The sequence below is a fragment of the Mustela lutreola genome, chromosome 3 (genome assembly GCF_030435805.1).
Source record: "Mustela lutreola isolate mMusLut2 chromosome 3, mMusLut2.pri, whole genome shotgun sequence".
In the NCBI taxonomy this organism is placed as follows: domain Eukaryota; kingdom Metazoa; phylum Chordata; class Mammalia; order Carnivora; family Mustelidae; genus Mustela; species Mustela lutreola.
Window position 1 is genome coordinate 6914925 of NC_081292.1, and position 23106 is coordinate 6938030.

Consider the following 23106-nt stretch of genomic DNA (forward strand, 5'->3'; position numbering starts at 1 on the left):
AAAATAAATAAATAACAAATTATCCTGGTAGCTGAATCACTATATTGTACACCTGAAACTAATATAGTACTATACGTGAATTATGCTAAAATTGAAATTTTCATTATTTTGTAAAAAAAGAAATTATTAAGAATGAATTTTTTTTTTTAAATATGATTCAGAAGACCTCATTTAAATATATGTACATACACTACTGACTGGCAGAAAGTTTAACTGGTACAACTCATCTATAAATCAATTTGGCAAATGTGGGTCAAGAACCTTTACAATGCTGATAAACTCTGACCTCTTTAAGCCAACTTCTGGGAAACTGTCCTCCAGAAATTACCTGAATGCCGGCTGCAGAGTTATGTGCAAAGAGGTGCACTGAGGCACTCACTGAAGACCTACTATGTTCTAGGCATGGTGGACACATGGTCCTTGCCTTCAAGGAGCTCAGCCCGTCAAGAGAAGACACATATTGGATGGAAATAGCGACCCAGTGTGAAGGACGAGGACAGAGGGAGGCAGAAAAGGGAATGAAGGAAAACCCAGCCAGAGGTGACAGCGGGCGGCAAGGGAGTCTCTCCGGGTGGGGTACCCCAGCCGAATTCCTAAAAATTTAAATGAGTTAATTAATAAGCACATCGGAAGGGAAAAGGCATTTCTGTTAAAAAACAAAACACAACACACAGTCTTCAAAAGAGCATATGGTTTTCACGAATCAGACAAGAAATCCAGTGTGCTAACAACCTCAGGACCCAATGACAGAAATAAGGCTGGAGACCACAGAAAGGACGATACTGTCCTGAGAAATTAAGATCTTACTGTTAAGATATGAAGAAACAGTAAAATCTTTTAAACACAGGAATGACTGCTTAAAAAGATTTCCTTTTATTTTGATGTTATTACTTTGTATTATGTTGCTGACCAACATATACATAGTACATCATTAGTTCTTGATGCGGCATTCGACCACTCATCAATTGCATAGAACACCCAGCGCTCATACATCACATACCCTCCTCAATACCCATCAGCGGGCTACCCCAACCCCTCACTCTCTCCCTCTGAAACCCTCAGCTTGTTTCCCGGAGTCCAGAGTCTCTCATGGTTTGTCTCTGTCTTTGTCTCTGATTTCTTCCTCTTCAGTTTTCCGTCCCTCCCCCTCTGGTTCTCCACGCTATTCCTTAGTCCCACACATGAGTGAAACCATATGATAGTTGTCTTTTTCTGCTTCACCTGTTTCACTTAGCATAATCCCCAATGGAATATCACTCAGTCATCAGAAAGGATGAATAACCACCATTTGCACTGCTTCCTTTCAAAATGCAAACCTTAAGAGAGAGGAGAGAAGCACCGGTGGTAAGGACGCAGGTTCAGGCTGTCATACCCTCGAAGCTAGGGCAGAAATGGACACGCTGCAAAGCAATGGGACAGACAATTCTAAATTATAATTCCCAAAACTGAAAGTGCTCATTTGTGAAGAATCAGCTGAGTATATGGTGTCTGCATAACATGGAGTACTACATAGCCGTGAAAAACAGTGGTTTCAACTTCACAATGACCTAAAAAAACAATTATATTAGAACATTAAACTGAACACAAAAATCTAAAATTCTATATGGAGAAGGAAACTAAAATACTGACAATGACTATTCACAAATGATAGCTTTCTAGGGAATGCAACTTTAAATAAAAAAAAAATTTTATACTTTCTTTTTTCCAAAATAAGCAATCATTTATCAAATGCATAAAGGGAGCTTTCAATGCACCAGGCACATGTGCCAGAACTAGTTATGCAGTGGTCTATAAAACAGACATGAACCCTGGCTTCACTTGCTCCAAAAATAAGACTGTATTTATCAGAAAAATACTCATTTTTAAATTTAAATCCAAAAGCAAAGAAAGGAAGGAAATGTCTTGAAATCATTAATTACCTTTAATAGACTTTTAGTAGATCCCTTATGGTTTTCTATAAAAGATCTGTCATCTATGAAATACAGTTAATCATACTTCTTCCATGCCAATGCCTTTTATTTCATTTTCTTGCCTCACTACCCTGGCTTGAACCTCCAGAACAATGCTAAACGTATGGGTGAAGGCTAAAATATTTGCTTCTTCCTCATCTTAGGGCAAAGTCTTTCACAATTATGATGTTATCTGTGGGTTTTTCATAGATATTCTTTATTACCAGGTGTGGAAGTTCCCTTCTATTCCTAGTTTGTTGAATGTTTTATCATGAAATGATAAATGAATGTTTAGAACTGACCAAATGCTTCTCCTGTGTTTATTCAGATGACTAAGTATTGTTTTGTTTTGTTTTGTTTGTCCTGTATTCCATTGATGGTATATTAACTAAATTTTCAATGCTAAACCAACCTTGCATTCCTAGGATAAATCCTATCTGATTATAGTATGCAATCCTTTTTATATATTGCTGGATTTGGTTTGCTAGTATTTTAAGGATTTTTGTTTCTATATTCATAACAGAGATTGGTCAGAGTTTTTTTTTTGTGTACGTGAGGTCTTTGTCTGATTTTGTAATAAGGGTAATACTGGTATCATAGAACGATTTGTGAAGTATCTATTTTTTTGGAAGAGTTTGTCAAGAATTTGTATTAATTATTTTTTAAATGTTTGGTAGGATTTACCAGTAAAGTCATTTGGACTTGGGCTCTTTTCAGTGAGTAATTTTTATTTTAATTTTTTTAAAAGATATTATTTGACAGAGAGGGAACACAAGCAGGGAGAGGGAGAAGCAGGCTTCCTGTTTAGCAGGGAGCCTGATGCAGGGCTCAATCTCAGGACCCCAGGATCATGACCTGAGCTGAAGGCAGATGCTTAACTACTAAACCACCCAGGCATCCCACAGTCAGTACTTTTTATTTATCAATTCATCTCTTCACCATTCTATTCAAATTTTCTATTTCTTCTTGAGTCAATGTTGGTGGTTAATGTTCTTCTAGGAATCTGCCCATTTCAATCAAGTCATCTAATTCATGCACATACAATTGTTCATAGTATTTCTTTACAAGCCCTTTGATTTCTGTAAAGTCAATAGAAGGTACCCCTTTTCATTACTGATTTTAGTCATTTGAATCTTCTCCCTATTCTTTTAGTCAATGCAGCCGAAGTTAAATATTGGTGAACTTTAAAAAAAACAACAACTTCTGGTTTGTTGATTTTCTCTATTGTTTTTCTATTCTCTTTTTGATAATTTCCATTCTAATATGTATTATTAGCAGACATCTACAGAAGACGTTCCCTTGACAGCAGCAGAAACTAATTTCTCTTAAGCCACATGGAACATTCTCAAGAACAGATCAATCTGTATTATTTCCTTCATTCTGCTTATTTTACATGTAATTTGTTTCTTTTCATAGATCATTAAGAAGATTAGATAACTGATTTGAGATTGATCTTCATTTTTAATACAGGTATTTATAGCTATAAGTTTGCCTCTAAGTGATACTTTAGCTGCATCCCATAAATTCTGCTATGCTGTATTTTCATTTTCATTCATCTCAAAGTATTTATTTTTTTTAATATTTTATTTATTTGACAGAGAGAGAGAGAAATTACATATAGGCAGACAGGCAGGCAGAGAGGGAGGGAAACGGGCTACCCGCTGAGCAGAGAGCCTGATTCGGGGCTCGATCCCAGGACCCCGAGACCATGACCTGAGCCAAAGGCAGAGGCTTAACCCTCTGAGGCACACAGGTGCCTGAGCCACCCAGGTGCCCCATCTCAAAGTATTTTCTAATTCTCCTTGTGACTTCTTGTTTGGCTCATCAGTTATTAAAGTGTCTATTAATTTCCACATATTTGTGAATTCCCCAAGTTTCTTTCTGCTATTGATTTCTAATCTCATTTCACTGTGGCCAGAGAACATCCTTTGCATAATCCTTTAGAATTTACTGAGGCTTGTTTTATGGACTAGCATATGATCTGTCCTGGACAATGTTCCATGTGACTTAAGAAAACTGTTGTTTCTGCTACTGTCAAGGGAACATGTTCTACAGATGTCTACTAAGTCTAGTCAACTTATAATACAATTTAAGTCTTCTATTTCCTTACTGATCTTCTATCTAGTTGTTGTATCCATTACTGTAAAAGTGTATTGAAGTCTCAAACTATGATTGTTAAGGAACACATAATAATTTAAGAACATTGTATTAGTTTCCTATTGCCACCATAACAAATCACCACAAATTTAGACAGTTGAAACAACAACATGAACACAATACATTATAGTCCTGGAACTTCTAGGATAAGTATATAAAGAAGCAGGTCTTAGAGAGGTTCCAAAGAAGACTTCTACCCCATGTCCTCCCCATCTTCTAGAGGCTGCCAGCATTCCATGGCTTGTGGCAACACCACTATAATCACTGCTTCCACTGTCATATGCCTTCTGTCTGACTCTGACTGCTCCTCCACATCTCCCTTATAAGAAGGAGTGAGATTAGACCAGGCCCACCCAGAGGATCCATGATAATATCTCTATCTCAAGAACGTTAATAATATTTGCAAAGTCATTTTTGCCACATAAGGTAGTATTCACAAATTCTAGGGCTCAGAATATAGACATATTTGGGGAACACTGATCAGCTCACCATAAACATTACTTGAAACAAATTACTGAATCAAATCTGACACAAATTGTTGAATCAAGTCCTCCTAGTTTGTTACAGGTCACTGAGCTCACCAGGGTCAGTAAAAACCAAGCACCTTTTAGCCCTACTTTTGAATATATAAACTTGTGCTCTTCGGGCATTCTTTATCAGTTTAATTACTACATCAGCCATGTTTAGTTTCTTTTCTCTATATTTTCCTCATATTTTATGGAATTATTTCACGTGATCAAGTTGAATATGTAGGACTGAAGCATGAATCTGTGGACAGTTACGCCTTCTACAGCACCACAGAAAAGAACACCGGTTTTTGGTCAACAGAGTTTGGTTTTAATCTTGCCCTTCACCTTTGTCAGGCCTGATTTTGTTATAAAATGGGGGTGTTGACATCTATCTGTATAAGCTGCTGTAGAGAGTAAATAAAGCGATGCATGAAACAATACAGAAAATCGTGGCAAGCAGGGACGAAGGAGGAGCTCAGAAAGCGCTCGCTCAGACTGGGAGGGTCTACAGACAGGCAAGAAACAGAAGGGCAGGGGGAAGGAGAATGGAGCGTCAGGTCAGTCAATTAACTACCTGGTCATTCTGACACATGAACCAAACAATCTTTGACAAACGCTTGAAAGGTACTCTGAATATTATCCAGATAACATCTTCCGTATGATGATGAGGTCCACAAGGCCCTTACATCTTAATCCACTGGAGTAGGGAAGCAGATTGAAAAAATCCAAAGCACTCAGTTACAGGCTGGCCATGTGACATGAGACCAGGCACAACTTCCACAAAAGCCTGTTTTCTCCCCTGTCAAATGGAATCTGTGTCTTTTATCTCAGAGACCTGCACTAAGAATTGAGAAAAATACTGTCTGTATATCTTCTGGCACTTAGAGAGACTCAATAACAGCTCATTATTATTAATAATTATGTGACGCCGACAACTTGTTAATATCTCTGGAACCCCTGATGTATAATTCGAGATAATATCATAACACATGAAAATCCCTAAAACCAGGCTGAAGATGTCCTTGGTAACTGGGCAAACATCAGCATTCTGCAGCCTGCCCTAATCCCTCTGTGGTAGGAAAAAAACCCACGTCTCCCTCAAAGACAGCCATACAACCTCATCTCCAGAATCTGTAAATGTTAAGTTTCATGGCGAAGGAAAATTGCAAGCTGCAGATAGAACTAAAGTTGTTAATCACTAAATCTTAAAATGGGGAGATTATCCTGGATTACCCAGGTGAACCCAAGGTAATTACACAGAATCCTACAAACAGATGAGAAAAGCAGGAGAGAGAGGCCTACGAGGACAGCTGTGTGGAAAGAACCCAGCCTGACATTGCTGGCTTTGAAGATGGGGCAAGGGGCCCGGTGCCCTGGGCTGTGGGCAGCCTCCAGCAGCAGGAAGAATTAGGGCACAATTCCTGCCCTTGAGTGCCAGAAAGGGCTGCAGCTCTGCTAACAGTCTGACTTTAGTTCAGTGAGAACCATTCCAGACTCCTGCCCTCCAGAACTGGAAGATAATAAAGCCACAAAATCCCTGGCAATTTGTTATAGAAGGGGTAGGATACTGATACACTCTCCCATCCTGTTTTTCAGTTTTATTGTAAATAAGTCACAAATAACATCTGAACGTAGAAACTGAAAAAAAAAATTGTTTTTGTTTTCTCTTCCCAGATGGCCCTCACCTTTAATGAAATCTCTTAAGAAAATCACTTCTTACTGAATATACTGATGAGGGATCTGAGCAGTGCTTTAATTCTTGGCCCTTGTCATAAAAAAACAGAAGATATTAAACAATATAAATGGACTCATTATCATTTTGGAACAATGGTGTTAATAATATAATTAAGGTATAACCCACTGCATACATTACCTGCTGTTAAAAGAAGCAGCGAACTCAAGAGAACCCTTTTTTATTCAAAACGAAGCAAGACATGGAACCTACTTCCCTTGGGCATCCTAGCGTCAAGTATACTGTATATTAGGTTTCGAGGCAAAGTTTATGGTTTGAAACCTATTCTGCATGTTGTGATTTTGTTTAATAGAGGAAATACTGCTTCTTTAACATAGATGTATTAACAGCGGAGGCCAATAATCACTACAAACAAGGACCCCAAATCAAGGTACTCAGAAAGCTTATTATTAGTATTTTTCAAGCCAATGGCAAAACTATTCTGGAAAAGGGTTTTGAAATGTCACTCAAGGAGAAAGTAACAACTTGAGGCTGTAAATTAGGACCTAGTGTTTCATTAATTCCTAGTATGGTCTGCGGCCAAAGGAGCTAAAATACAGAGAGTCACTGACACACTCGCATCTGTGGAGGATACCAAGGATCCTTATGTCCCCCCAAAACCAAGACATCACCACCCGTGAGAAAGAACTATGGTTCCATGGACTCGTCTGGACCACCACAGTGGGTCCAAGCACTAGAAGGTGACAATTCCAGGGCAAGCAGACAAGAAAATAAAAAATATCGGATGAGGGAACCTTTCCAGACTTTTCTCCTGGAATTTGCCATTTGGGGCCCATTTTTGCACCGGCTGTCCCAGGAAGAAAGCCGCAGGCTCTACCATTGGGATGAGGTTTCTACCACCCACGCCGGAGGCCAAACAGCAACACTAGGGGAGGCAGCACGAGGCGGATGATGAGTGTCTCCTTCCCGAAGCCCTCGAGGAAGGGAGGTGGGACCGATCAAGCCGTCTCGGCTCCTGTGTCCAAGTCCTGCGGCCCCCGTTCTCTGCCGGCAAGGGCATTATGCTGCCCCACAGTGGTGTCCCGGGGAGCCTCTGAAGCCCCGCTCTTCGGCTGCAGGTTGGGCAGCAGGTTTCAGCTTCGGGATGGATGGCAAACCCACCCTTACTGCTGACCGTAGCAACACGAACCCAAACGTTCACGAAGAAAGCAGTGATCTCAACAGGCCTCTGCTGGTGAAAATTAAAAGCCACAAAGCATTTTGCTCAAATTCAGGCTCTACCAGGAAAGTGTGAACCAGCTCAACAGTCAGTCCGGAAGACGTGTGCTCATGAACGTGAGCGGACGCCGAGCCAGGAAGCTCTGCGGACAAACACACCCGGACAACCTGACTGTTCCACCAGCCACTTGAGGCTGGAACTGGCTCGGGACTGGAGAAACCTGCAGAGATCCCGCTTTGCTTAAGCATCACTGGCAGCAACAAACTTCAAGATTCCTATGTGAGGAGAAATGCATCACACATGCACACAAAAAAAGCTTTTAAAATACAAAGTTTCAAGTGTAATTTACATGGATGGACTCACACGCCCTTCATGAAGTAAGAGAAGGAAACAACAGAGGGTTTCTTCACCTTTGCCCACAACCCCAGTGTGGATGCGGCCACAAGGGTCTCTCTGTCCTTTCCACTTTGCGGTCTGCACCCTCTCCCCAGGGAGCCTCCTCCACCAGGGTTTCAGCTACACACAATGTGTTCTCAGCGCAATCAGACGTCTGGGAATACCACGCGGAACTCTGAGCTCACACACTGTCCCACCTGTATTGTTCAACGTCCCATATGATCCAAAACATGCAGCCGGTTGAACGCATCCATGCTCCTTAGCCATCGGTTTACAGGCCCTGCACATTCGAGTCCCTGCCGGTCCCGCTACCTCGCTTCTTAGCACATCCCTGCTTTTACTTTGTGCTCTGGACAAAGAGATAGAAGGTGCTTCCACGTGTATTATCCATTCAACAGACACCAAGTGCCTACTGTGTTAGGCACCATTCTGAGCACTAGAGACCCAAGCAGCTCAGAGTCTCTCTTCTATACAGTGTTGAGGTGCATCACTAAATCCTCGCAAGAAGTCGGGGCGGGGGGGGCGGGTAGGCAGTACCGTGCCTACTTGAACAAACCAAGGAACTGCGTTTGGAGAGGTGAAGGTACGTGCTCACCTCAAATGAGATGAAAACACTCTCCATGTTTCTTCAACAAAGCACCCTGAGATAATGAATTCCTTGCCCCTAACGCACAGAACAAGAATGTGAGACCAATTGGCTCCTCATCCTACAAACATTACTGAGACCCCCTATCTCCCAGGCACTGTGCTGGGAACAGGGCGGGAATCAAAGAGAGTAAGTCACGTTTCCTGTCTGAACGACCTTGGACTGTTGTGGGAGAAATAACTCCTAACAAGTCATTACCATCTGGAATGTGATAAATCCAAGGACGGCAAAGAGGAGGAAGGGTCCCATGCAGGGGACACATGAGGGAGGAGAGGAGGAGCCCCCTTGAGCACACTACCTGCCTGACCGGGCGTCCTGTGATCAATGCTGAGGCGTTAACTGACCGGTGTCACAGGTGTGTCACCCTCTGCAGCTGCCCCAGGAGTCACACGTGGGTCGGGATAATGTACCACTCCCAGGCCGTGCCAGAGGACCCGGAGCTGGTCTTTCCTGTGGCGCTTACCACCCCGCTCTGTGTGTATCTTTTAACTTGGCTGCTTCCCTACTGAGCTGAAAACTCCTTCAGCCCAAATAAAGTACGACCCAGTGCTGTGTCCCCACACTTAGCCCCACTGAGGAGCACGATCCTTTCTGAAGAACACCCTCCAGTCCAAGGTGAAAGGTAGGAGAAACACACAGCCTGTCAGGACTCTCCCAAAGCGTCACTGAAAGGTAGACAGTCATTTCCGGAAAGAGTAAGAGTCTGAAGTCTCACTGACAGATCTGGCTGTTCCTGTGCCGACAGCATCTTGCTGACTGTCCAAGCCCCAATGCTATTTCCTGCTGTGACTTCTTTACTGGAAGGGACATGGCGCTCTCACAGACACTGGGGAGCCAAGAACTCACGTGCAGCCTTCTAAAGGAACGCTTCGAGAAGTACACAATGGCTGTCAAGTCTGTCCCTGTGCCTGTGCAGGGCTCCTTGATGAGGGGACAGGTGTGCTGCTGGGGAAGGGGTGCCCACAAGATGCCAGGCACTTTCCAGATTTTCGCATCATCATTTTCTAGATGGAGAAACTGAGGCTCACAGAGCTTATTATTACCAAAAATAACATCCCAGTTTACCACTTATGAGCATAACCTAAAAGAAAGTATGATACCGAATACAGTCAGCGAACTGTTAGGACACATGACTTGTGTGTGAGCGTGTTTGCGTGTGTGCGTCTCCAAGTGCTTGTAGGCACGATAAATACAGGGCGGGGAGTTTGTTCTGAACCGATGGTACCCTACACGATGGGCCACATGTCCAAAGGGTGGACAGTGCTTTCTTCACGGGTGTCCCGAAGTAGGTGCGAGACACACAGAAACTAAGGCAAAACTTCCTCCCGATTCCCCATACTTAAAACAATGAAAGAGTAAAAAGCAGTAAAACTCATTAACCAAATCAAAATCTTATAAAGCATCTCGGGACATGGGAGACAAGAGCCAGGTGGGGGCAAGAGACTTGCACAGCTCCCCTCTCCCTCTAGACCAGACTGTCCAAAGAGCCATGAGCTGCTCGGTGACACACAGTCTTGAGAAAGGACCAAGAGCGACCTCATGCTCTTCTGATCAACAGATGGCCTGCTGACAAACGGAACTGCTCACCCACACACTGACAACTCACTTGTCAATTTGGGGACTTAAAAAAAAAATGTAAGCAATAACTAAAATCTGATTTATTTCGGAGTATCAGAGACACTTTAGACGGATTCGATCTGCATCTTCACGCTTCCGCTATTGCTATCTGCGGCTCTCTGGCGCGCGTTCCCGTTGCCTCAGTCCTTGTCACTGCACGTCAGCAATAGCTGGTCCTGCCCAACATACCTGTCTCTGAGAATGGGTTCACTCCCTGATAAAACCCATCTGTTACTGCTATAATGAAGGTCTTTTTTTGAATAAATTACATAATGAAAATTGTGAAGAAAAAAACCTATTCTGAGGCAATGAAAGAAGCATGATTTTGAGATTTCTCACCCAGTCAGTTGGTGCTGGAACTATGCCTTTCAGCTGAGGACTACCCAGACCAGGAGCTATGCTAGACCAGAGCAGAGGCATGCGTAACGCCCACACCTCCCGGCTCTGTCTTGAGAGATGTCTTCAGGAAGAAAAAGGTAAGCAATTTACCATGGCAAGATAAAACACTCCCAGGAGCTCTATGAAATTATTTTTCTTACTTTGCATATTGTGCATACTATTTTTTGAATATTTTATTTATTTTTTTGACAGAGATCACAAGTAGGCAGAGAGGCAGGTGAGAGGGGGAAGCAGGCTCCCCACTGAGCAGACAGTGAGCCGAATGAGGGGCTCGATCCCAGGACCCTGAGCTGAAGACAGAGGCTCTAACCCACTGAGCTACCCAGGCAACCCCATACTATGTTTTTAAGACTCACATCTTGCAAATTAAATCCCCAACAAGTCAACATGTCATAAGAAACAGACATCCAAAATATCCATCTAAGAGGAATGAGTGGTCTGCAACAGAAACAATGAATGACTGATTAATCCCCTCATCCCAAGGGCACAACCATGTGTGCGGATGACATTGGAAAAGAGAGGCAAGGCCTGGTCCCTGCTCTCCCGTAGCTGAGCGCAGGGAAGGGCAGGCAGACTACGGCACACGGCCTGTTTCTCCGAAGTGTCGTCAGGACACAACCGGTTCTATACCATCTCCAGCTGGTTTTCGGCTGTGGCAGTGAGCTGAGCGGAATGCACAGCCTACAGAGGATCCCCTCCTGACCTCTTACAGGAATCTGCCGGTCTCCACGCAGCTTCCTGCGCAGCTGGTGGCCACCCCCCACAGACACACACCCACCTCCTGCTGTCCAGTCAAAGGGCCCAGAAGCAATGACACCCCAGCAGCCCCGACCCACATGGTGAACGACCATCCCACATGAGAAACTGGGTAACTTGGGAGAAATGGCTGATTTTAGAGCCACAGCAATGACAAGATGTGCCTGGAACAAAATGCTATTAGGAAGTTAAAAAAAAAAAAGAAAAAAAATACTCAGAAGACGCACAGGGCGCTCCTGTCAGTAGGACCAGGAGCTAGAACACGGGGCTCCCCAACGGACAAATCTGGAGCAACTTGTCAGTTTATACTGTGACAGTCAAGGATTAAAACCAGTTGAGTCAAGAACTTACACGGATCGATGACACCTGGAGGGAGGGAGGAGGGAGAGAAACCTTGAACATATCCCCCCAGCACAGCATCGAGCAGCCACTGCAGATGCAGTGAGTGAACACGAAGACCACCACCTCACGGCCGGCACAGTAAGAACTCGGCCGAGAAACACCAGCGGATGCTGAAGTCTGTGACGAAGAGTTTATCATGAGGAACAGGGTACTGACATAGTCTCAAAGCAGCTCTCCGCTGAAGCACAAATGCCCTCCGCAAGGAAAACGGCATCTTTGCAGGGGAGACAACAGCAGCACCTGAACCATGTAGCAAACGGAACCTCACGGGGAACAGGGCGTGACAGTGACACGGTGCGCCTCCCCATCTGAGCATGGAGGACACGCCACACCTCCGCGGCGTGCCAGCTCAAAGCGCACACACGTGAAACCAGCATTAAGGAAACAGACAACCCGAACCCAGGGCCAGTCTACCCAAACACCTGCTGTGTGTAGCCATCAAACGTGCACCCCACCAACGGTGAAGGAAGACAGGAACTCTTCCAGATGAAGCCGCTGAAGACCCCTGACAGCCAAAGGCTCGGCAGGATCCTCACCCGCACCCGCACCCGCTGAAGAGAAATGGGAGCAGAGGGCAAGACAGGCACGTGCACAGGAGACGAGACAGTCGTAGGAAGCGGCCACTAACTCCCTAAATCTGACCCTGCGCTCTAGGCTGCAGTTCCATAAGAGAAGGTCCTTATTCTCAGAAAACACACACCAGGGTACTTGTGTTTGTCGGGGCCCGGGGAGGTGACACAGGCACTTCACCTCCCCAGTGTCAGGAACATACGCAGATACACGGAGAGGCCGGCAGGCCAGCGTGGGAAAATGTGAATGACCAGTGAACTCAAATAAATGGGCATACGGAGTCTCAGCACTTAAAGTCGTTCCCAAACGAAAGCGTTTAATGCCAGGAATAAGCCCTAAAGGTCTTGACATCGGGACGGGGAGGGGACAGGACAGAGCAGCACAGACCTGCGGCACACAGGGATGTGGAGGATCACAGAGGAGGGCGCGGCGGGACGGGGCACAGCAATTATCTGGGGGAGTCAGGAAAGGTCCGTGTCCCTGCCCAAGACCTCCTCTCGCCTGTGGGGAGCTGCGTCCAGCCAAGTCCTCCCCGAGCAGCACCCCTCCCGGCCCTGGGTCGGCTCTGCAGGCTTGGAGCCCCGGAACGCCCCCACCTGCTCCCGCCACGGCACTCACTCACTCACAATCGTTCCCTCGGCTCGTGCAGCTCCCTGTCTGCTCTCTGGATCCCAGATTCCGGATACAAACTGTAAAATGAAGATGCTGATGATCACGACGACGATGACGAAGGCGGCGGCCGCCCATGACCCTGCACCACTACACATCCCCCACGACTGCACAGCTCCCCCCGCAGCCCGTGTAAACTGCTCCAACACTCCAACTGGCTTCCCGGTTTTCTTCTTTAAATGACCATTTTACAGTCACGGAAAACTGAGCTGAGCAGGGTGCATGTACCCAAGGTCACTGCACGAAGGGGCAGAGCTGAGATGGGAACTCCAACGCTGGGTGACTGAAAACCAGCCCTCACCTCTCCAAAACCAGCCCTCACCTCTCCAAACCATCCGCACCTCATCCCGTATTTCTAGTTCGCCGTGGTCTGCCCTTGTGGGGCAAACAAAACGTAAGAGGGATTTCTCTAAGAACTCTGCTCCGTTCATGTTTGCCGGCACACCCAAACCCACAGCAAGAAGCGGAGGAGGCGCAAGGTGGGAGGAGAAAGACAGCACGAAAAAAACTGCCAGCTTGGGGCGCCTGGGGGGCTCAGTGGGTTAAGCCGCTGCCTTCAGCTCAGGTCATGATCCCACAGTCCTGGGATCGAGTCCCGCTTTGGGCTCCTTGCTCAGTGGAGAGCCTGTTTCTCTCTCTGCCTCTGCCTGCCACTTTGCTTGCTTGTGCTCACTCTCTCTGACAAATAAGTAAATAAAATCTAAAAAACAAAACACCAGCAGATAACGTACTCACTGGTAGATAACCAAGAACTGAGATAGGAAATTCAGATATAAAAGATACATGAGGAAGGTGTGTAGTGAACTCATATTAGGACAAATATGTACTGTACGTTAAAATCTTAAACAAAGCAAGCACCACATCGTCGTCATTCTGCCCTAGTGAGGCACTAGGCAGGCACCCCTGCCTGCGCAGATGAGGAGACGCGGGCGCAGGGAAATGACTGGCCCAGAACACACGGCTACAGTGAGCGCCGCGGGTACTTCACAAACACTAGCTGAATAAAATGAAAGAAACCTCAGCAAACATTTTGGAAGGCTTATGGACTCTATCCAGTATTCAGCTCTGCTAAAATCACTAAATATGTAATCGTGGTTTTGTCCAAAATTCCTCCCAGGTTTTGGACCTGGTATTGATCAAGGCCCTGACCCCAGGAGGAAGCAGGAATTCCTACGGCAGCTGACAAAGCTTTTGTGACAAATGTTTGCTTCCTTGCACAAATCAAAGACTTGGACTCCTATGCTCCAATGCAAAGAACAGGACTGTAATTTTCCGCACAAAATGAATGAATTTGTGGCCAGCAGCCATCCACCGGACGAGCCCAGGTGCCCCACTTACCCTGGATACAGTTTCAGCTCAAACACTTTGGGAACGTTTTTCCTCTAGGGACGGCAAGCCCCCCACCGTGACCCCGCACAGGCCAGCTACCCCGTAACCTGCGCGGACCCATCTGCAGGGCGAGAACCCACCAGCCTCGCGAGCGGCCCGGATGAATGAACCGAGCGACGCGCGAGCAGCGCCTGGGACACCTGAAGCCCTCGAGAGGGTGCCTTCCGGACGGAAGTCATGCTTCTCTGCCACTACTGAGGGGAGCTCCTGGGTCTCTCCTGCAATCAGAAACGTGAAGGACTGATGCAGGAAAATCCAAAGCAACACAGGCTGCGGACAAGCCCACGCGGGCTCCGAGAAGCTCCGGGGCGCCGGGAGGGCAACCAGCTGTGCGCTGCGCCATCTAGTGGCGCGGGAGCAGAGCACCAGCGGCGACCAAGGGAGGCCGCGGGCAAACCTCCCCTGCTCCGCTCGCTCCGCTCTCTTCCCCCGCGGAGCTCACACGACAGTGACGCCCCCAGAAGACGGCTGCCAGAAAGGGCGCTCTCACATCGTTGTGCTCTTTACCACACCGACAAAGAACATCAGCGATACGCCAGGAGCACCTTTTCAAGTCCTTGAAATAGCAGCAGGGGCTGATTGGTGAAAAATTATGGAAATGCTGAAAATGATGGAAATGTACAGCTTACCAGTTCAGAGCAAGAGATCTCGTGCTTGTGGAGAGGAGCTGCTGAGTGTCCACCTATGTTTTAAGAGGGGCGGTCACAAAGCTGTTTATGGACGCTCAGGGGCAACCTGAAACTCCAGGGGCTCCCGCACCTTGAGCTGCACAGGGACAGTCAACCAGCACCGCTAACAGTCCAGCCACCACTAAGGAGGCTTCCCAAGAATGAGTCTGTCCTTCAGTATTTCCTGCGCTGGAAAACTAAACTCATCCCAACACAAAAAATCACCCTGAAAACTGAAACTACAGGATTAAGTTATTACAGGTTATGCGTCTGGAAAGTGGTGCCAGGACACACATCGGTCTCAGGACATTGTGTAAAAAGAGCAGGTAACGTTTACCAAGCACCTGTCATGTGTTAGACACCGACTCGCATCATGCCTGAAGCAACAGCCCAACAAAGGAGTGTACGCGCTCCGGTGTTAAAGATGGGAAACCAAGGCTCCCAGATATAAGTAATGTGCATAGGCTCTGACTACAAAGTCTTCGCCTCCCATAATCCCAGGGCCACCTCTGGAGCAGCTCTTCCCTTATTAAGTAATCCTAGTTCCCATGTAAATGCCACCCGCCACACCTTCCACTCTGCCACTGTCACAAAGCTCCTGCCCCCTTTGGTCAGGCCACCGTGTGCCCCTCCGCACAGCACACAGTCAGCCCTCCCCACACACCACCAGGCTGATACTGGACAATGACTCTGCGGAGCTGCAGGGCAGAGAACTTCCCCTGGAAGTCCAAGGTGAAACTCCAGCCGGAGGGGGAGCTTCCGGCTCTGCTGGTGCTCACAGGTGAGCTATCTGTTGTCTGGGAGGCGGCAGATAAGGACTTGAATCCTGGTTTACCACTTCGCTGTCTGACCTTAGGCAAATAATTTGTCCTTCATGCCCTTACTTTTCTCACGTGTAAAATAAGGTAAAACGATTTACTCCTTTAACATTGTGAGAACAATTAAGCACAATAACACACATAGAGCATCTAACCCAGGAAAAGTTCTTGATAAATGGTGACTATTACTATTAGCAATTATGGGGCAAAGATAGTCAAACATCCTCCCCACCAGCCCACTGGCATCAGAGAGGGAAAACCATTGTCTGTGAGAATATGTTCTTTTATGTTCTTGGCACTCTTTTCCCTCCATTTTTTGAGCCTATTTTTAGAAAATGGAGAATTTCTAAACATACAATAAACTGACTAAAAATCCCTGATACCATCCTTTCAACCAAATGTTTCTGTGATAAATATTAAAATATAAAAAGCTTTGTGCCTCTGAGAGGTTCCATCAAGACAAAGAGCCATTGTCTTAGTGACTTTCCACAGCGAAGGGTTTCCTATTTTCTCCCTGACCGCTGAAATACTCATGATTAAGAATCCTTACCTTGAATGCCTACTGAAGACTGAGAAGTGCTGCTGGAGAATGTAGGGAAAAAGTGAACTTGTCTTTTTGTAAAACACATTTTAGGGAGACCTCTTTTTTTTTTTTTTTTTAAAGATTTTATTTATTTATTTGACAGAGAGAAATCACAAGTAGGCAGAGAGACAGGCAGAGAGAGAGGAGGAAGCAGGCTCTCTGCTAAGCAGAGAGCCCGATGCGGGACTCGATCCCAGGACTCTGAGATCATGACCTGAGCCGAAGGCAGCGGCTTAACCCACTGAGCCACCCAGGCGCCCCAGGGAGACCTCTTTTAAAAACTCATCAGCAGCAGTGGAAATTCCTAACTGGCTTCTACTATAATCAAACTTGTTTGTAAAAACAACATCCACTTCCATCCGTGCATCTATTTTTCTTCAAGCATCCTATCAGAACACCGCAGACTCCAAATTTCAGCCTGGTTTTTGAAAGTTGTGCACCTTGACTGGGCAAGCTGCTTTACATTTTTGAGACTCAGATGAGTCATTTGGAAAAAAACAAAAGAGGCAGGCAGGGGACGGAAACCACCTACCTTGCAAGATTTTTGTGAGGATTAGAGATAATGCATAGGAAGCACCTGGCACAAAGAGGCCCTCAATTTGGCAGCTTTTATCATAATCATTATCCCCAATGCTAAGGAACACTTCTATTTTTTGGTGAAAAATATAAACCAGTCTATCTTCACTCAGTGGGAATGATGACAACAAGCAAAAGGGTCTTGTACTATCCGATCCGCTGTGGGCATTCAGTCTGCAATCCCGGTTGCTCCCCTGGTTTGGGGTGTCTGTCTGACCTCTGAGTTTGAGGATTAACTCCTTTGGGCAAGAAGGCTTCAGCCATATAACGAGGGCTGCACATTTCCAGGCTTTGTCTGTCATTAGGAATTTAGGGAAGGAGAGCTAATTGTATTAGAGCATATTGGCTTAATAAATTCCTTAAGAAGAAGAAAAGTAAATAAACGTCTAATGGCAAGCAGACCCCCTAACATCTCCTCACGTCTCCTGGGGAAGAGCCCCACAGTCCCACCACATGCAAAGAGCACGGGGCCTCCTGCTGCTGGTCCCACGCTGCATCCCACTGAGAGCCTTTCACTGGGTCTGTGCCCAGGTCAGATGCCCTCCCATGACAACACTCCGAGTCTTCCGCCTCTGTGAAAACTGCAACACAACACTGAAAGAAGGCAGGAGTGGAGAGATCTCAGAGCTCCATGAGTTGCTCAAGACCAAGCCATGGAAGCCCAGGCCAGCCACCCAGAAGCTGACGCTCTCCCACGGAAGACACGTCCTAATAACATGGCGCAAGGTCGACCACACCAGAGATGTAAGCACCAGCTGCTCTGGGAAGAAATGGGCCACCTAAATCCATTCGGGGGGAAGGATATGATCCCAGGAGATCCCTTACAGCACAAATTCCAAGGGAAGCTATAAAAAGGGATGGCATGTAACCTGGCTTCCGATCACAGCCCAGCCACGAAGGGACCCTCTCCCTCTGTGGGCCAGTGTGGTTCAGGAAAGAACAAAGCTTGTTCCTTCACTGGGACATTTTGCAATGTCCTGGGTAACTCACTTTAGTTGTTGGAGTCTCAATTTCTACAACTGAAAAACTGGGCTAGTAACCTCTACACTTCTGAGCGGTTACAGTATTCACATTACAGACATGACCCAGCACAGAGAAAAACCTCAAATACATCCCTAGGCTGACTGAGTTAAACCATCTAGTCACTCGGCACTTCAAAAGGACAGCTGAAGGACAGTTGAAGACTTTCCTTAAGAAAGGAGAGGGCAGGGCGCCTGGGTGGCTCAGTGGGTTAAGCCACTGCCTTCGGCTCAGGTCATGATCTCAGGGTCCTGGGATCGAGTCCCGCATCGGGCTCTCCGCTCAGCAGGGAGCCTGCTTCCTCCTCTCTCTCTCTCTGCCTGCCTCTCTGCCTACTTGTAATCTCTGTCTGTCAAATAAATAAATAAAAAATCTTTAAAAAAAAAAAAAAAAAGAAAGGAGAGGACATCTCCACGCTGGACACTCACTCTCGGATTCACACACGTGGGCACACTCCTGTCTCAGGAGCAGAGTCTCCCTTGTTCCTCCCTCGCCCCCTCCACGCTCGGCCCAGGCCCTGGCCTGGCAGCTTCTCCAGCAACACGTCACTAATGCCCAGATACCGAAACACTATCACACGCCAACCCCTGGATCACTTCATAGCACGCGCCACAAAACTCAGAAACAGCATCCTCTCCATTTTCTAACAAAAAAAATGATTAAAAACTCTGAAAACCCTAAGAAAAACAATTGAAAACTAAATAAACCACAGCCTTTTTTGGATGAAACAGAGAATCACACACTACATCTAAATATAATTCTGCAATTTCCATTCTCCTTCGTCTCTTTACTCCACACACCTGACAATAGTCAAGCAAATCACAAACATTTTCCAAAAGGGGTCACCAAAAAGGAAACATTAGCCATCAGGTTTTGTTGAACAAAGAGACATGGCACATCAGGCTAGTAACGATCCTCCCCTTACACACTTTTGCCCCCACACACATCCTGAATAACGCGAAGAGTACTGATTCTAGAGAAACTGATGTAAGATGAAAAATTATTTTGAAATACCAACAGATAACTTTATCAATCTGGACACAAACGACCAGCTTAATCTTGAATCCTCTGCTGCACTTCCCCTGTAACCAACCACTAAATATAACTTGGCAGTGAATCAGCCACCAATCCATATATTATATCAGATAATTAAAAATACGGGGTTATGTAATCTTATTTAATGGTTACTTGGCTTGGATTGAAAACCATCCAAAGGAGTACCAGAGAGCTGGATTAAATTATAATGCATAAGACATTACTAAAGACGTTTTTTTTGAAAGAGTCAGCACATCCCCTCCTAGCAAATACAATACAAAACATGGGACGCTACTTTCATCTCCAATTAACCTCCTTGGCAAGAACCAGCAATGTCAATTCTCTACAGGCATGGAAGTGGGGGAAGGGGGGTGATACCAAAACCTATCTCCTTTGATTCAGTTTTAACATCAAGTAAACATTAACCATTACATTTGGTAGAAAAATAAAAGTACTGAGTATTTAGGGGGGTGGGGGAAGGGAAGCAGTTAGCCTGAGAAAATAAAAAGAAAGTCAGCAACTAATGCCCATCATGAAACACAAGCCTGGAAAATGTATAAGAGCTAGACTATATTAGCTTGGGAGCACACATCCTGATGTCATCTCAGCTCAAGTTCTTACTTAAAGATTAGTAGAAAAAAAAAAAAATTCAGCTAGGAGATTGATCAATGTTTACAACTACTGATTTAAAAAAAAATGGCAACATCTCATTTATAAACTGTTTCATTATCATAATGTGTTGATTACAAAAGTAATAAACTGGTCACAGGAGGGCTTTAATGCAAAAGTGCCTCTTGGCCGGAGCATTAAAATCCTGTAGGATAAATCTGCTAGCAATGTCTGTTTTTTTAAAAAGACCACTAGATAAGTACACAATGAAACTTTTTTAGAAAATCAAGATAAGTCAACCAGAAGCAAGCATATTAATGACATTGATTTCTGCAGGGTTTTAAATAAGTATGTGTGAAGTAGTTTATTCTGTCTTTGCAGGAAGACCTAAGTAGCAGAACAATGGCTTTAAGAGACAGAAGACCTGAGTTCAAATTATATCTCCGTTGCCCACAAGCTTGCATAACTGGGTTCCTCAGGTGCCTCCCCAGAAAAATGGAGATACCAGTGTCGACCTCACCACGGTGCAAGCGTGAGACAGGAACTAGACATCATGTACCCTGAAGAGACTTGGAAACTTGAACACACTCCATGCAAACATGAGGTATCGCGTTCACTGCTGACCATCGTCACTGCACAAGTTACTGTCAGAACACTAACACCAGTATAGAGATTCAGAATAAACTCTGAAAAAAATAGTTTCTTTTCAAGGCAAAGAGTAAAAAATATTGTTAAATGAGAATAAAAATACTTTTCTGTAGCCAATAACAAGATGCTTATCAGATTCAAAATCAAAGTTTTCTAATAACCATTCAGATTCAGATTTAAGATACTATTTAGAAATGCACTATGACTTACATAATTAAGCATGATTAATATTTTAAATTATAGGGCTTTGCTTTCTGGATATCAGCTTATGAGTTAAGGGGAAAACATGCTTGTCTGAAGTAATCTAAGCAGTAACAAGAGCATCTCATATCACCTTTTCCTTCTTTCACATAACTGTTCAATGTGAAAAAATGTACTTCTTACCCAAATTACACTTTTTATGGAAAAAGTAAGGTAATCAGATTCAGCATCTAAAAAAATACTAAATGGCAACATTGTCCAATATCTGTTTCAAGTAACTAGAGACCATCAACACTAGTAGAAACAGAAACTGAAATAATTTTGAATGCATTAGCAACACAGTACTATAACAACATGGCACAGAGAAAAAAAAAATTCTAACTTTCAAAATAACTCATTACACTTTTGTTAAGCTGTTTCCTTAACTGAGTGTAACATAACTTTGTCAACTTCTTTATTTAAAAAAAAAAATGCACTGGATTTCACAATCTAGAATATTTCTAAAGCCATTGATCTCACACAACATACAAAGAAATTTCTTTCATAGAAATGACGTCCCAGCAGGCAACAAAAGATATATGTAAATCATAAAAAGCAAGGAGTAGAAACCTAAGTGCAGAACCGTTCAGAAGAGCATGGGAATAAAGCTGAAAATTCTTTCTAATTTAAGAATCTAAGCCCATTACTTTTTCACAAGCCCACCTTATTAAAGAAATAAAAATACGTCTGCAAATATAATAAAATGGGAAAGCTCTGAAAACCAATTTCTATTCAACAATTCAAACGGCATGCATGCTTAAATTCTTGGAGACACTGAGTCTCTCCCCTACCACCACCAGTCGACAACACACCCTACTCCGAAGAACTGGTTGAAATAGGCAAATGCTGGAGATTGCGGTTTTAAAATATAGACATCTATATACAAATAGAATATGTCTGCCTCATCCTTCACTTCCAACAATAAAAGAACCAGGGACAGCATTAAGATCAGCAGACCCGATTTAACTTGGGGACCACAAACTGCCACTTCACGGAGTGATTCATGCAAAGGGTAACAGATCTGACCAGATACTATTTCTGCCATCACCCAGAGAAAAAAGAACACCAGTGGCCCCCAAACCCATCTTTATCCAAAACATGGATTAACAGATACAGAAGGAATTGAGGACTGTGCCTGGGAAGGCAGGCTTAATTTACCTTCCATCCCAGATTACTCAAGAAGCTGGAGGAAGAACAAGCCAGGAAATACCGCTCTAGGTAGTAGGCACGTCTCCATAAGTCCCTGTATCCCGGTGCCCTGTACTTCCCAGGGCTGTTCACACCCTGAACTGGCTGAGCAGTGCTGAAAGGCAGAGGCAGCAAAAGACTCCTTGCCCACTCTTCCCCACCCCTAGCCAGCTCCCAGCGAGGGTGACCCACCCAGAGCTTCCCAAAGAGAAGACAGGCAAGCCAAGAAGGGCGCAATTGCGTGGGCCTCTTCTCCCCTACCAACCCCTCCAAGGCCAGCTTGCAATCCTTGGCTGGAGCTGCCCCCACCCCCTCCCAGGAAGGCGGACCACGCTGCCAGGGTGGCTATAGCCTCGGCATGGGAGAAAAAGACGGGTAGGAGAGGAACTGGGCTCTGCCACTAAGACCGCCAGGTCCCTCTCCTCTGAAATGCGCAGGGTCTGACCCCAAACCTCCCCTAAGGTCCTCAAACTTCACTAACAATCCAAGCACCTGTTCCCTTCACCTAGTGTGCATTTCATCCCCTCGCATCCTTCCATTTTGCTCCAGCTCTTTCTTCAGTTCCCGGGACACACCAAACACACGAGGATCCCCGAGTCCCTCACAAACTACCCTCCGATAAGATCATTTAACCCCCACCCCGCCACAGCCCCCAGATGTTCAACGTCCCCTACCCATAAGTTTCCCTCGGGTATCTTCGAGTCCCCAAAGATCTTCAAGTCTCAGCCGAACGCCCCAACCTTCTGCCCCCGCCAAGCCTCCCAAAGGCACATCTCCCTCCCCCCCCCCCCCCAGGTATCCCACGTTCTCCCAGGTCCCCACCCAAATGCCCCCAGATTACTACCTGGGTCCCCTCCCGCCTCCCCAGGTCTGTTTCTAGCCAACCCCACAGGTTCGCCTACCCAGAGCCCGGCATTTCTACCCGCTCCGGACCCTCCCCAGTCTCCGCGCCCCCGGCCCCAACGGCCGAGGGCGACAGTTAACGGCCGGCCAGCTGCGCCCTCACCTTGGTTCACCAGCCGCAGAGCGTGCGTGAAGGAGGGGTCCAGGGAGTCCTTCTCCGCCATCAGCTCCGGCAGGTACTTCTCCTCCATGCTCGCTGGCCGCCGGGCCCGGGACGCCGACGCGCGGCAGGCGAGCAGCGGCGGCCCCGCAACCCCCGACCCCGCCCGCGCCCCAGCGGCGCGCAACCCGGGCCAGGCGCCGCGGCCGAGCTCGGAGGTCGGCCCGGCGGAGGCGGCACGGGGCGAGTGTCGGCCGCGCGGCTCCGGTCCTCGGGGGTGGCCGCCGACTGCCCCGGGCTGGCGGCCGCTGTTCCGGGACGCGGCCCCCGCAGCTCCGCGGCGGGTC

At 46.0% G+C, this 23106-nt stretch overlaps 1 protein-coding gene across 4 annotated transcripts in view; it reads right to left on the reverse strand.

Moving 5' to 3' along the window:
• The window catches only part of KHDRBS3 (KH RNA binding domain containing, signal transduction associated 3), a 186393-nt gene extending 163439 nt beyond the window's left edge, over positions 1-22954 (reverse strand). Inside the window, exon 1 of one of the 4 annotated variants that reach the window (XM_059165559.1) lies at positions 22763-22954. In XM_059165559.1, coding sequence (XP_059021542.1) covers positions 22763-22850 — 88 coding nt within the window. In that variant the 5' untranslated portion in view covers positions 22851-22954. Of the gene's footprint in view, positions 1-21726; positions 21749-22762 lie in introns of those variants that run through there. The other 3 variants (XM_059165556.1, XM_059165555.1, XM_059165558.1) reach the window with 3 other exon arrangements.
• Positions 22955-23106: the final 152 nt, after the last annotated feature.